Genomic DNA, 14488 nt, shown 5'->3' on the forward strand with positions numbered 1-14488 from the left:
CATCACAGATCAGAAGAAAAACATGAAGAAATATCCATATATTCGCTAATCTCACCCGGTTGTGTTGGTTGTTGGGGATATCTTCAACAGGAGTTGCTAACGTTATGTCACAAAGGCAAAGCTAACTAAGTCAAAGTAGAAATGTTAACGACAAGGCTAATTAACGGTCTGCCACATATATTAAGAAGGGGGAACAAAGACAGCCCATGTTACTTTAAACATACTTTACACAACACAAGAGGAGTCCTGGAACCAAATGTAAGACTAGAATATGTTTGTTGACCAAACTGTGGGCCCTGCTGCTGTAAACAACAACAGTGAAATTGAAACTTTCCAGGTAGCTTTTCTAACATCAAACAGTGTTCCAGGGATAATTTTTTCCTGAAAGGAAAGTTTGTTTATTCAGTTATGCAGTAAACCTTAGAAATTGTTCACTTCTCTGACACACCTAAGTTTACATAGTGCACCTTTAATGCATCTCTAAAATGTTAGTTTCAGAACTAGTCACGGGCCTTGTGATTTTCAGAGAATAACCGCAACAGGTGTCAGAGGTTTTTCCAGTAGCTGGCATACAACCCATTCATTGTCTTGGCCTGTCCCATTCATTGTCTTGGCCTGTCCTCTGCAGTGCGTGGGAACGTCACACACTGTGGTATGTGCTTGACGAAGTGGGACATAACACATTATATTCACAAGTCAGCCACACCCTGCACATCACATTCGTCATGATCCAAAACCAAACCTGTTCTCTTCTGAAAAGAGAAGGCCTGGTTACATTCACAGACAACAGAAGATCAGCAATGCATAAGGGATGACGCCTAGTATTCCTTCTCACACTTCATCTCTCTCTAAACATGTATTGATCAGCAGTAGTCAAGCATGCCACAGTAGTATTGTTGTGTGAGAGAGGCCCTTTTATTATGCACTGCTTTCAAATGAAATGTATTTTTTCCAAATGTAAAGGTATCCCAATGTACTGCATTTTAAATAAATCACCACTAAGAAGAAATGGCTTCCTGACTTACTGTATATACAGAACCTCTCCACAATATACATTAAGGGCCAGTTTCACAGACAGGGCCTAGATTAAGCCAGGAGTAGGCCTTAATGTGGACTAGTTAAACTGGGACGTTTAAGTCACTTTCATGGATATGGCTTAAGTTTGGCTTAGTTTGTCTGAGACTATGAAGTCCTGGGGCCTATTACATAAAAGTGGAATAAAGACATCCAGGATGATTGATAAAGCCAGCCTTGACAAAGTCTAGCCTGGGCACTTTGGATTAGTCAGTTGCATAAACGCCAATCCAGGATGTAAAGGGGCTGCTTTGTCAAGCCAGGTGTAAGTAATTCTGTTAAGTGCCAGCCCACAGCTTTCAGAAGTAGACCCAAAGATCGAACACAGATTTACTGATGGAAAAATGGAAAAGACGGCCCATTTTCCCACAATGCCTTGCTAGTTTAAACCGTAAGTGAGGGGGCAGTTCATTTCATACAGGAGATGTATTCTCTGCAAACTGTTCTTGATGTCCCTGCATTGTTTAATGATAAAATAGTTGACAGTGAGCAGTCTGCAGGTGCATCAAAAAAATTGAATATCATGGAAAGTCCATTCAAAAAGTGAAACTTTCATAGATTCACTACACAAAGTGAAATATGTCAGGCCTTTTTTTGGATGATTGATTGATCATGGAATAAAAAATCCAGTATCTCAAAATATTAGAATGTTACATACAACCAATCAGAAAAAGGATTTATAATACAGAAATGTCGACCTTCTGAAAAGTATGTTTATTCTAGATTAATTTCACTTCATGTGTAATGAATTTCTAGAATATATTTAAGTTTCACTTTTTGAATTCAATTACAGAAAAAAGGAATATTTCATTGATATTGAATTTTGTTTTAGATGCACCTCGATATAGTGATAAGTACAAAGTGAATTTATTTGACCCACACTTGCAACGTCATCTGCCATCGATAATCAATTGTATAAATATAGCCTGCAATATTGAACATCAATTATTATAATTTATATCATTGCATCTTAATCTAATTATAATTAAGTTAATTATAAATGGTTCAGGTTAAATGAATAAAAAATAAGAACTATGGTAGAACTAAATGACAATGCAGTCTTGTATGTGGTACTTTAAAACAGGCTAATGAAAATAAAGCAATACACAGAACCTTGATTCCAGATCGGAGTGACAGCTGACTGAGCCAATCAGGGAACAGAATAAGCCAGGCTAAATGTAAAGGATAAATCTCCATGGTAACTTCTGTCCCTCCGCTTTTATGCAACCGGATCATGGCTAACGCAAGCCAGGATAACCGAAATATCCTAGGTTAATCCATTATCCTAGTTTTATGCAATAGGCCCCTGGAGTAAGGTAAGTAAGCCTGATTGTGAACACCTGCCCATGAGCACATGCTGCTGGTCCAACGGTGATCATAAAAACCCAGAGTGGAGCAGAAACACCATTGCTTGTGAGAAAAAACAAGGGCAGAGGCTAAAAAAATCCCATCAATAAACTTTAATGAATTTGAAAAAAATCTCTTAAAAAAATAGTTTGAAACCATCCGGTTATTGAATCTAAAAGCCATACTGCTGGGACTGAGCAAATACATAGTTGGTCCGCAATTTGCAACAAATTCAATTCTAATGAAAATGTTACTAAGAGAACAATACACTCATTTATAATTTTGACATTATATTTAATGATATCTGCACTGATAGACTCTGTAGAAAAACCCGAATCTCGCTTTAAAGAAGAGCTTGCCACAACCTTTCAACAAAGGACAAAAAAGATGACGTTGCATGAAAGTTAGCCCGAGAATTCCATGAACAGAAAATGCAATATCTGAAGGAAGAACGACATGAAAATGAAAATTCTACAGGTGGAATTGGACATGAAGTTGGAAGAGAGAGCTATGATTCAAAGATACAGTACTGAGACAATTGTGATTACTAATCAGTAAAGATATATAAGTAGAAAATAAAAGGTGTTCCTGTTGTATTTTGTCATTTTGTTATTCATTTGTGTCAGTATTTTAAATCACAACAACCACATTTGAAAACAGAATTGTTTTAGACACTCATTTTATTATGCTGAATACATCTTCAATTTAAATGCATCCATCTAATACACTCAAGCAAAGTTATTTTCAGTGCATTTTCCATATTGAAAGCGTTCTCGAAATGTAAGTTCATCAAATAAATGTTTTGGATAAGACCTATCCACAAGTAGGGGAGAATGGGGTAAGTAGGCACACTTTTTACTCTAGTGAGAATTGCTTATCACCTAAACATCTTTCAATAGTCATTCCTAAGTTAAATTGAAGCTTAAGGTGTTGGCTTGAAATGTGTACCCCTCACTTTTTCTAACTTATTGCAATGAAGAAGAAATTAATCATCAAACACATCAATCATCATTACACATTGTGACAACCAACCCCATTAAGGGGTCGGTTGTCAAACACTATGGGGTTGTTTGTCACAATGTTATCATAATGGGAATAATCTTAAAAAGAAGGCAAGAAAGTAGAAACTAAATTTGTAAGTTTAATTGCATTGTCAAGTTGACAAATAGGCCTACATAACTTAATGTAGCCTTGGCAGCTGGTCTAGTTTGGGATGCACTGGGTTGTTTTGATTTTGTTGCCCTTTTTTCTTTTGCATGCTAGCTGCCTTTTCCTGCTCTATTCTTTCCTTCTCTGGAGTGTCAGTGAGGATACAGCTTGACAATTTCTTTCGTTATTGGGTTCCTTTTCTGGCTGCAGCCTTGAGATAACATGTGACAACCAACCCCCCAAAAAATATGACGACCAACCCCAACTTGAATTTCTTGCTAGCATCAAGGCCAACAACCATCTGACAACTAATTAGCTTGCTAAAAACAATCTAAACTAGAACTGCAAGCAGTTTTTACCGGGGGCCAAGCCTCCGACGCAACTCGTCGTCAAGCGCCGTGCCTGCCGCTCACTCCACAGAACCTGTGGATGTAAAGTTTTTGACCGTGGGATGTTCGGTGTGGGAGTTATAGCCCCAAACGCGTTTTCTTTGGTGTAGCGCCACCTAGTGGCCGGCATGTCTGAATTTTTTTGTAGGCCGAGAGGCCGGGGGTCTGAACTAGTCATGCAAGTGGCATGTCCCAACCCTTTACGGTTTGGGCTGTGGACACAGTTTTAGGCGGCGAAGTATAATAATAATAATAACAATCCTTACAAAAACAATAGGGTTCCCTGCCCCGCAGGGCTTGGGAACCGCGTTGCTGTGCAAAACGCGGTCCCAGCTCCTGCTCGGGCTTGGCCCCCTAACTATAGCTTACCCTTCACACTTTGTATGGGTAACGAGTGTTTTGTTATAAAGCCATTGTGTAAAAGCCTAGAAGAAAAATACTGAGGAGCTAAATATTTTCAATTTGACATGAAAAACACAGTCGTCTCACCTCAAATTCAGCAGTCTAACTCAAAGGAATACTATGTAGGTGACCTCTGATCCCAATTCTGGATATTTACAAAATATTTACCAAAATTTCACAGACAGCGCCTTCTGGTTTCGAGATATAACGATTGTGACAACCAACCCGTGTGACAAATTACCCCGTTCTCCCCTACTCTTCTGGCTGGCCTCTGCAGTGGGAGTTGGTCTTCATTTAGATATTCCAAATAGTCCATGCTCCCTCACAAACACCACTAAACTGAAGTTAAACCTGCCTCTATGGAGGATTAATTTAAGATCAAATTTAGACCTAGAGTAGCTCTAGTCGTCCGTCTTGCAATTGCCTTTGTTTAATCCAGAATAGCTTTAATCTAGGACTATTTTAAACTGAGTCTGTGCAAGTAGCTTTGAATTAATCCAGCTCAAACAGGCATTTTAGTCTCGGACTAGGTTTAAGCCTTGTCTGTGAAACCGGCCCAATATGTATGGAAACATAGTCAACATAGCAACAGATCTATCAATGAAATAGGTACTCACAAAATCCGTCTGTAGTTCTTCTCCTGGTACACCTGGTTAATGACGTATTTGATGAAGACCCTGAAGTGTTCCACAGCATGGACATGAACAATGTCACATACATCGGAAATTAAAATGGTCTTCTCAATTCGGTGCTCAAGGTCCATCAGGAACCTGAAAATATGAAGAGATTAATAACCAGGGATATGAAGCCAAAGTCTCCTTAATTGGACAGGAGTTAAGATGTATATTAAGATGTCCAATCATAAACTGAGCTACTGATTGACCTTGTCTTACCGTTCACTGGCTTTCATGACTTCCTCGATGTTGGAGAAGAGAAAGTGCACGTCGGATTGGCTGAGAGTGTTGATCAAAGCAGGGTTACGTAGAAAGTGAGTCTCTAAAATTTCCAAACTCTTGTAGTAGGACGCTTCTGAGCTGATAAGTTCAAACATGGCCTAGATAGAAAAAACAATGTCGTTGTTAGGATGGCATTTAGATGGTGTATAATCCTGTCCTGCTGGTACAGATTTTTAAGACACAAATAAGTCTCATTGTTTTCATTTTCACAGATTTCCATTGAAAAAAATGTATCAATTTAAATACCATGTTCCAATGATAGAGCAAAGTGTCATTAGATGACCTTAGTGTGAAACTGTGCTGGTGTGATAATGGTGCTTATCTCAGCATGGAGATCCAAAGCCCTTTCTTGGATCAAGATTGAATGAAAACCAGAATAAAACTAATTCCTGCTGTCTGCTAACACACGGCCATAACTCCCACCATCAGCTGATCAGTTGTTAGTGAACACACCGTTCGTCTCAAGTGCAACAACAGATGCATTCGTACAAGAAGACCATATATCGTGGTTGGAAGCTCGGAAAAGTTAATGTGACAACTATTGGATGATTGCATCATTAATGTACAGACATTAATGACCCCCTCATTGTATTAACATGTCATGTGTCATGAGGTCAAAATTCTAGTTTGTCAAATACCTTGGATTTGGACCAAATACTTGCTCATATATCGAGATTCTCAGTAGTCTCTGCTGCACTTGCTTAGTACTTATTTGCAAATGTTAACATGCTCAAACACTCAAGCTTAGCTAGCAGTGGCTGCATAAATATCAAAAACCAAAAAAGTAGAGACATGTTGGTTGCTTAATCATTCTTACACATGTTTGAATTAATTCTTCTGAGCTGAAAATGTCATATTTCAGAATCCCTATGAAATACACTGCAATAAATCCTACCCTCATTATGAAAGTGTTGATTCAACTCTTAGGACTGGAACACACATCCTGCGTCTACCTCTGGAGCGTGTCTGCATCTGTTACTGCTGCGTCCCTCTTACTGTTTTGCGGCCACACATGCAACGTCTCAGCTGCAGCTGCAGCGCTGCTTCTAAAAGCCCTGTCTTTCTACACAGAGTTTTCATAGATAATTCCCATTAATATGAAGTTGTTTCATGTCATTTTATGACGCATATGATTATTTCTTGTCTACAGTAAGTTGTGTGCCTCATTGCCTTTCTTTCTTTTTTTCTCCACAAGTTTTATTTTAAAAGGGACAAACCGGGAAAACGTTGGATGTGTGGAGCTGTAGTGTGTTAACACGGTCGGCGGAAAAAAAGTCAGAAGCAGACGCGCAGTAGACGCAGGATGACGTTGGACACGTCTGGGTTTTTTTTCAATGTGGAGAAAAAAGAAAATAAAAAAAGGCAAAGAGGCACTAGAATTACTGTCAAAAAGAAATATTAATCATATGCGTCATAAAATGTGAATGTAAAATAAATGAAACATCTTCATATGGGAATATCTATGAAAATGTAGAAAGACAGGGCTTTTAGAAGCAGCGCTGCAGCAGCAGCAGTTGAGACGTTGCATGCGTAGTCCAAAAAAGTGAGAGACGCAGAGGTAACACAGACCCTCTTCAGAGGTAGACACAGGATGTGTGTTCCAGTCCTTAGACTAAATATAGGAAGCTTCATAAAGCAGAAACTCCAGCATGGCTCACATTTACTAAACTTCTCTGATTCATTGCAGGGCTTTTCTATCTGAGTGTGATTCATCTAGTTGGGCTAGGTTTACCTAATAAACTGAGGGTATGTTGATCCAAACTTCCACATCCACATTGCCACTCTCACTAATTCGATTATACTCATTGCACAAAGTTTTCTGGAGCAGCTTGGGTTGAATTTAGATTTCCTTAACAGTGAGTATTGAGCTGTGGAATTTAGTGAGGCTGGACCTGGGTGTTAGCCTGGCACCGCCCGTCTACCTACTTCCTCTGAATTTTCATTTCTCTTCAGTAGTCAGTCTGGGTCCGTGGTATATTCGTGTCGGTTTTCTCAGTCTGATTTTTACCAGTCCAATCAGCGAACAGAGGGAATGGCTGAGAACAATGACGTTGAGGTTGTGCGCCAGTTTCAGTTATAGTCAGAAGGAGACCAGGAAGACCATGGGGAAGGATGCGAGAGAAGCTATTCGGTCTGTTGTAGCAACTCTGCCGAATATCGATAAATTAAGGCCGGAGCAAGAACAAACTTTGCTGAGTTTTGTTGGTGGCCATGATGTTGTGGTGCTTCTCTCCACGGGGTTCGGGAAAAGTTCCGGTCCCGGCGCATGACATACGTCCCGACCAAATGATATGCGATTGGTTGGCAGATCAGACACCCGCTTCAAATGAGTTAACATTTGTCAATTGAGCTATTCCAGACCTTCTGTACAAATGAAATGAAGTATGATGGTCTGGTAGGACCAGGCTACCTGGGTGTGACAGGGGATTCTGGTCAACTTTTTCTTTTTCATATGTAACTGTTGTTGTTATTTCCTTCTTTTGTGTAAATCATTTTGTATGAACACTCATATAGTGTGACATTTAGTTTTCCTTTGATTTATAAATTACTTTTGTGCTTAGAGTACAATTTTATTTCATAATGATTCCAATTTTGTATGCACCTTGCACAATTGTGATGGCCACTAAAGATTAGCCTTGTGTGTGAATGAATGATAGCTGGAACCCTGTAAAAGCGCTTTGAGTACGAGAGAAGCGCTATATAAATCCAATACATCAGCCTTCCCTAGGGTCCAGCGGCGACTGAAAGATGAGCCCCTCATGCCTCATTAAGAATTAAAGTTTTAATTAAATAAAAAATAAGATAAAAAGATAGGGGAGTGACTTCATGGTGAGAGGACACGAAGCAGGGGGGGAGGAGACAATAAGTTATACTACCCAGTTATTTACTTTAATTTCTGATTTTATTCTCAATTACTCTTCCAAACTCTACCTGTACATCTACTCACAGAAGTTAGCCGCAGTACTTTTCCCTCCCAACAAACAAACACACACATTAGTCTATTTCTGTATTTTTTTTTCTATTTCTTTATCGTATATGTATAATGATATATATTATTATTTATTTATTTTTATTACTTGTTCTTTTTGTTGTTGTTGTTGTTGTTGTCTTGTCTCTGATAGCTTGTCTTGTCCAACACACAATGGTGTTTTTGTCATGTCTCTCAATGTTTTGTCATGTACCGCATCACTTTAAATAAATAAATAAATATGAGCCTTGAATGTATAAGTGGAATATATGTGAACCTGAATTGCTCAATTCTCAGATACTTGAATGCAGTATGCCACTCTGTATCTATCCACAGAAGCCTTGGCCCTGCGTACCTCTTGCATGATGACTTCTCTCTGAGGTAGCTGGCTGAGCAGTCCACTGGCTTGCACCACCTCCAGGTTCTGCCACAGTGAGAGGGAGCTGTTCCTGAGCTGTAGCTGGAGCACAGGGGGGGCCATGGCACTGCAGCCCACCGGAGACACACTCTCACGCTGCCGCCGCTGCTCGATCTCCTGCTGCTTGGCTGTGTCACGGTACTCCTGGTACAGGAAGGCTGAAGGGTCAAAAGAAAATGATCAGACATTTGGCACACATGTAGAATTTGGTTTGGCTTTCTGCAAATGCCCAGTTTACTAAATGGTACCCAGGGATGCAGTATTTTCAACTCATTAGTAAAGCCAAGAGAAAGGTTCTTCTTCACTGTCGAACTTTCAAAAATATAAATGCATCTGCTGTCTCATAAGAGTCATCATGAATGTATTTAGAACAATATGATGTAACAGAAGTTAGTTGTTCAACTGCTTGTTCAAAACACAGTCATAGTGGGAACTTATTGGTTAGTGACACATCAGTTCACTTTCCCATGACATGGGCTCATTATTTGGCAAACAAGCGAAAAATTCATATTAACATTATTGATACAATACATATTGTGCAGTTAGTTAAAGTTGTGTCTTTAACTCATATGAATGAATCCGCTTGTAATAAGTTAATGAATAACAATAACCTGTTACATTGTACTCATAAGTTAGCATCAGTGCTAATGGAATATAGACTATATTACCAGAGAAACATCTATCTCATTTACTGCTACAACCAACAGTAGGCTAGGCTATTTAAACTAGTAAATACAGAAGGTAACTTTTACACTAAAAATCCTCTTTTTGATCAGATATTTGTGTTGGTTGTGGAGGTGTTAGGTCCATTAACCTTATCATACATGTATCATAGCCGATTGTCCTGCTGTCAAGCTGTGTGTTCTGATTCTCAACAAATAAATGTCAAACACTGAACTGCCCTCCATTCACCACAATGTGAATAATAATAATAATAATAATAATAATAATAATAATAATAATAATAATAATAATAATAATAATAATAATAATAATAATAATAATAATAATAATGGATTGGATTTATATAGCGCTTTTCAAGGCACTCAAAGACGCTTTACAGGGTTCCAGGTTCCATTCATTCACACACAGTCATACTGGTGGTGGTAAACTACAAGAGTAGCCACAGCTGCCCTGGGACAGACTGACGGAAGCGTGGCTGCCATTCAGCGCCTACGCCTACTCCGACCACCACCTCAAACATACAGCAGTCATACACATTCACACGAGGCAAGGTGGGTGAAGTGTCTTGCCCAAGGACACAACAACCATGACACAGGTGGCAGAGCGGGGATCGAACCGCCAACCCTTGGATCATTGGCCAACCCGCTTAACCACCTGAGCCACGGTCAAATATAATATGTTCAGCACCTAGCCTATTAGATCATCTCCTGTCCTCTTATTATCACCTTACACAATACAAAAACATACACACAACACACATCTGGATTTAACACAGATTGGTCTGCATGTCGTTTGTCAAGGCTGTTGTTAGGCCATGAGTCATTGGCAGGCCGTCTATCAACACATGTCAGTGTGCTAACGCTAAGCTGTTATTCTGAAGAAAGTAAAAAGTGTGCTTGGCAAGATAAAAGCTGAAATGATTGTCCCAGTGCAAGGGCATAAACATGCATCACCCAGCATTCCAAGATATCACCAATTTTACCAACCAACCATCAACCTATGTTTGAAGCAACCGAAATTTTGACTTTTGATTTGGTGTAGCCACCATCATAAGTTAAGAGACTATCATTTTTCCAGCATTGGACTTGAAGTAGAAGAGTGTAAATATGAAATGTATCTGTAATTGGATATTTCTTTACTATAGTGTGTGTGGCAACAATTGATAAGGCAATGGTAATTTCATTTCATTTGATCTAACTTAAACTAAAAAGATTTGCAGAAAGAACAGGGAACATACGTGCATATGAAGAGGGAAGGAGAGTTTAAACAACAGAGGTGTGTTGCATAATGTCTCTCACTCATATACTGAACTGCAGGTTGCTTTGGTGGGCGTTGAACTGCACTGAGAATTACATAAACAGTGAAATGAGCAAACCCAGCCAAAGAAATGCAAGACGAGAGAAATGATGTACAACCGTGTATAGTCTCTCTTGAATAATTCACTATAGCCCTGAAGGGGAAAGCTGTCCTGAGTAAAGCTGAACTAATCCCTACAAATAAGCATTATGCTCTGTACACACTATGGTGAGACGTCAGTCAACAAGGCAGAGATATGCAGTGACTGATACAACTCAGAGCTGAATTGAGCCTCTTGTTGGCTAAATACTAACAAATACTTAAAATCTGTCTTTGGTAATGATTTGTGATTGTGTGTGTCTCAGTAATGGTCAGTGTTATGTCATCTATAACATTTTAATGCTCATGCTGCACACATTAATGTTTACCACACCACATCGCATATATATTTTTAAAATTATATTTATATAGAACATTATTCGTAATGATGTAAAGTATCCTATTCCGCTACAGTTATTACTTTAATTTTTTATTTCCATGTACAGGATTGTATTTCGTCTACATTTAATTGAACTTTATTTTGCATTCTACTTTATATTTCTATGGTGCACCTTATCTCTACACTTTGTATCTGCACTGTGTCCTTGCACTACTTTTGTGTTTATTTGTGTCTATAAGGTTGCTCTCTACACTGTGTGTGTTCCTCTTATACATTATCTTCGTTTTCTGTTGCATTGTTTAGAGGAGCTTGGGACTTAAGAATGCCATTGCTAATGACTGCTGCTGATCTTGTTGTGCATATGACAAATAAACCACGTTGAATCTTAAATCTATTCACAAATATGAGGTGAAAACGTGGGTGGAGTTTCTATGCTCCCTCCCCACTATACCAAGTCTTTGCTCACCAATGTTTTTGACGATGTTGAGGCTGTGACAGATGGTTTGGTCTCCATTACTCTGCAGCCTGGGAGGCGGAGGAAGGAAAGGAAAGAAAAGGTTCACTAGAAGTTGATACAGCAGTACGATGGTTGCATTTGAGCACGTCACAGACATACAAGGATGGATTTTCTGGCCCATCAAACCCGACAGTGAACCCAAGCACAGGAATGACTTTTTCCATCATTATTTGATTCAAATATATAATATGCCCCCCTCTGCAACAGTTCAAGGCTGACTTCTGCTAGAGCTGAGAGCCATCTCCATAAGGTAACACACCAGCGGCGGCTCGCCCATAGAGGGCGATAGAGCGACGCCCTCCTTGAGCCATACCAGCAAAAAACAAAAATATAATAACAATATTTTTTTTTTTGTATTTATAATCATAATTTATGATTTAAATACAGTTTTTACCTGCATCTAAGTCTGAATATCATTGTACAATCAGCGTCTGTGTTCTGTACCGTCACTCTTGGGCGATTTCGGGCTGGTTGAAAATCGCCCCCAGCGCTCTCGTAGACTTCAATGTAAAACCTTTTTTTTTTCAAACTGCAGGCAATGCAATCTCTACGTGTTGTCGTCATACGTACAGTAAACAATGAACCAATTACAGTGACTGATACAGTCACATGTCCGGTCTGCTGCCCAAAGCGGTCATATTCAAGACCAACATAACTTTATATCAACTCAGGCTAGGCTGGCAAGCTACTTGATCATGTCATTAAAAGGACTAGGTCCTTCCAAGATAAAATGTAACCATTAAGCAAGTATCTACCAAGATGGATTGGGGGATCGTATAAACGCGGATTTTCACGGGGCTCGTTTGAACGGCTAACGAGGCTAGCAGGATGCTAAGGAGCTAACGCTATGTCCTGCTGCCGCTGCATGATGATTATGGACTGTACAATGGCTTTTTATCCATCCTGATGGCAGCACAGACACCACATGGATAACTTCGGGTGTCACCCCTATGCATCATCTCTCAGAAAAGGTAAAACAAACATTAAACATCAATCTGCATATGGACGAGCCAGCGCCGTTCAACAGCTGATCCATAGACTGTTTACTCTGACAGCTGTTATCACCGTCCGGCATAAACCTCGCCTACCAAGTGCTGTAGACAGTAGTAACCAAAACCAATGTGATGATTAGCACTTTTAATGTTGCACATATGCTATGCCAGCATCCATTTTTGTTTAATCAGAACACAACTGTCAAGTCAATCAGATTATTGTGATTAATTGTAGAGCTGGTCTCTTCATAAGGTAACACACCAGCGGCGGCTCGCCCATAGAGGGCGATAGAGCGACGCCCTCCTTGAGCCATACCAGCAAAAAACAAAAATATAATAACAATATTTTTTTTTTGTATTTATAATCATAATTTATGATTTAAATACAGTTTTTACCTGCATCTAAGTCACAATCAGCGTCTGTGTTCTGTACCGTCACTCTTGGGCGATTTAAAAGAAGCCTATCTGAGGAGCAGTGGAGCACACTGGTAGATGACAAGTTATCTGTGATGGCCACAGCCGGATAATTAAATCATTTTAGAGCTAAAATAATTGTATTCAAGAAATTAACTAACTTCATGTCCAAAAATACTGTACAGTACAATGCTTGTCTAATGTTGCCAGAGTGGTTATGCCAGATGAACAGGAAAAACAAACTGTTAAATGCAATATGACATTGTCATATTAGCTATCTGATTTAGGTTAATTTTGGGTCATTTTACCCATCATGGCAACAATTGCCCCCCCTGAGATTATTGTCAGGAGCCGCCACTGTAACACACTAACTATAAATAAGTACCTCATGCAACCCCACTAACAAAATACTGAACTATCCTTTTGAGGTTTTTAACTAAGAATCCTTTTCCATTTCTAACATGTGACACATTCCATTTCAATGTAATATAGAGTGTGACCTGTTGGCGCTGTCCTGCCGTGATGTGCTCATGCTTTTCCCTGGTCCGTCCTGTACGCTGCAGGCTGTGCTGGTCAGCTCTGACAGCAGCTTGATGTCTCCACTGTGGATGTTGTGAGTCCGATACGTGATGTCTGGAGTCAGCTGGCTGCTCCTCCCTCCCCCCTCTCTTTTAGATTGAGCAGGTCTACTGCAGGACTCACTATTGCTTGGCAACACCGTACTTGAATGATTTTGGGTCCGTGGTGAAGGCGGAGGGCTACATTTAAAGCAAAAACATATTTTAGAGATATATCAATAACAGCCATCTTTATCTTAACTGAGCAGTTGAACTATTGGTAACACTTTACAATGAGGGTAGTCTACATTAATTAAATGGGTGTTAATACTTAGTTAATGCCTAATAAGCATTAACTAATAATTAACTACATTTGATGTGTAACACTTTATATCAATGGTGCATGAATCATCATGAGTTCATGTCTAAATGAATGCATGAATCCATGTAGTACTTCAAGAGCTATCAGTAATTCACTAGGATTAATACTATCTCATGCATGGTTAAACGCAGAAACAATACATTAATAATGCATCAGGTAAGGTATGTGATTCATCTTGATATGAGTTATGATCATGTCTGTCCAGTCACACCAATACACATGTGTTTAGTTAAAAATATTCTTCATACCTTCTGTATGTGTATTAGGATTTAAATTTGAAGGTCGATGCGGAGCGAACAAGTGCTATGTGATATTTGTATTTTGTATGATTGCTGTATATTTGTTCTTTGTATGATTACATATTGAAATAAATGTGTTGAATTCATGATGAACTAAGCATTAATTTCACATGACTTCATGATGTTTGTGGCCCATCAAATAAAGACCTGGTTCATATTATTTAAACCATTTAATATAGTTCAAAGTCACCACTATTTCAAGGTC

At 39.2% G+C, this 14488-nt stretch overlaps 1 protein-coding gene across 3 annotated transcripts in view; it reads right to left on the reverse strand.

Annotated features, from left to right (window-relative positions):
- ngef (neuronal guanine nucleotide exchange factor) overlaps positions 1–14488 on the reverse strand; it is a 56513-nt gene that overhangs the window by 19852 nt on the left and 22173 nt on the right. For all 3 annotated transcript variants that reach the window (XM_080053626.1, XM_080053625.1, XM_080053627.1), the window contains 5 exons: positions 13546–13803; positions 11589–11647; positions 8641–8861; positions 5255–5415; positions 4979–5131 (listed from right to left, as the gene is read on the reverse strand). In XM_080053626.1, coding sequence (XP_079909752.1) covers positions 4979–5131; positions 5255–5415; positions 8641–8861; positions 11589–11647; positions 13546–13803 — 852 coding nt within the window. The remainder of the gene's footprint in view (positions 1–4978; positions 5132–5254; positions 5416–8640; positions 8862–11588; positions 11648–13545; positions 13804–14488) is intronic.

This window comes from Ammodytes marinus, assembly GCF_949987685.1.
Source record: "Ammodytes marinus genome assembly, chromosome: 3".
Taxonomy (NCBI): domain Eukaryota; kingdom Metazoa; phylum Chordata; class Actinopteri; order Uranoscopiformes; family Ammodytidae; genus Ammodytes; species Ammodytes marinus.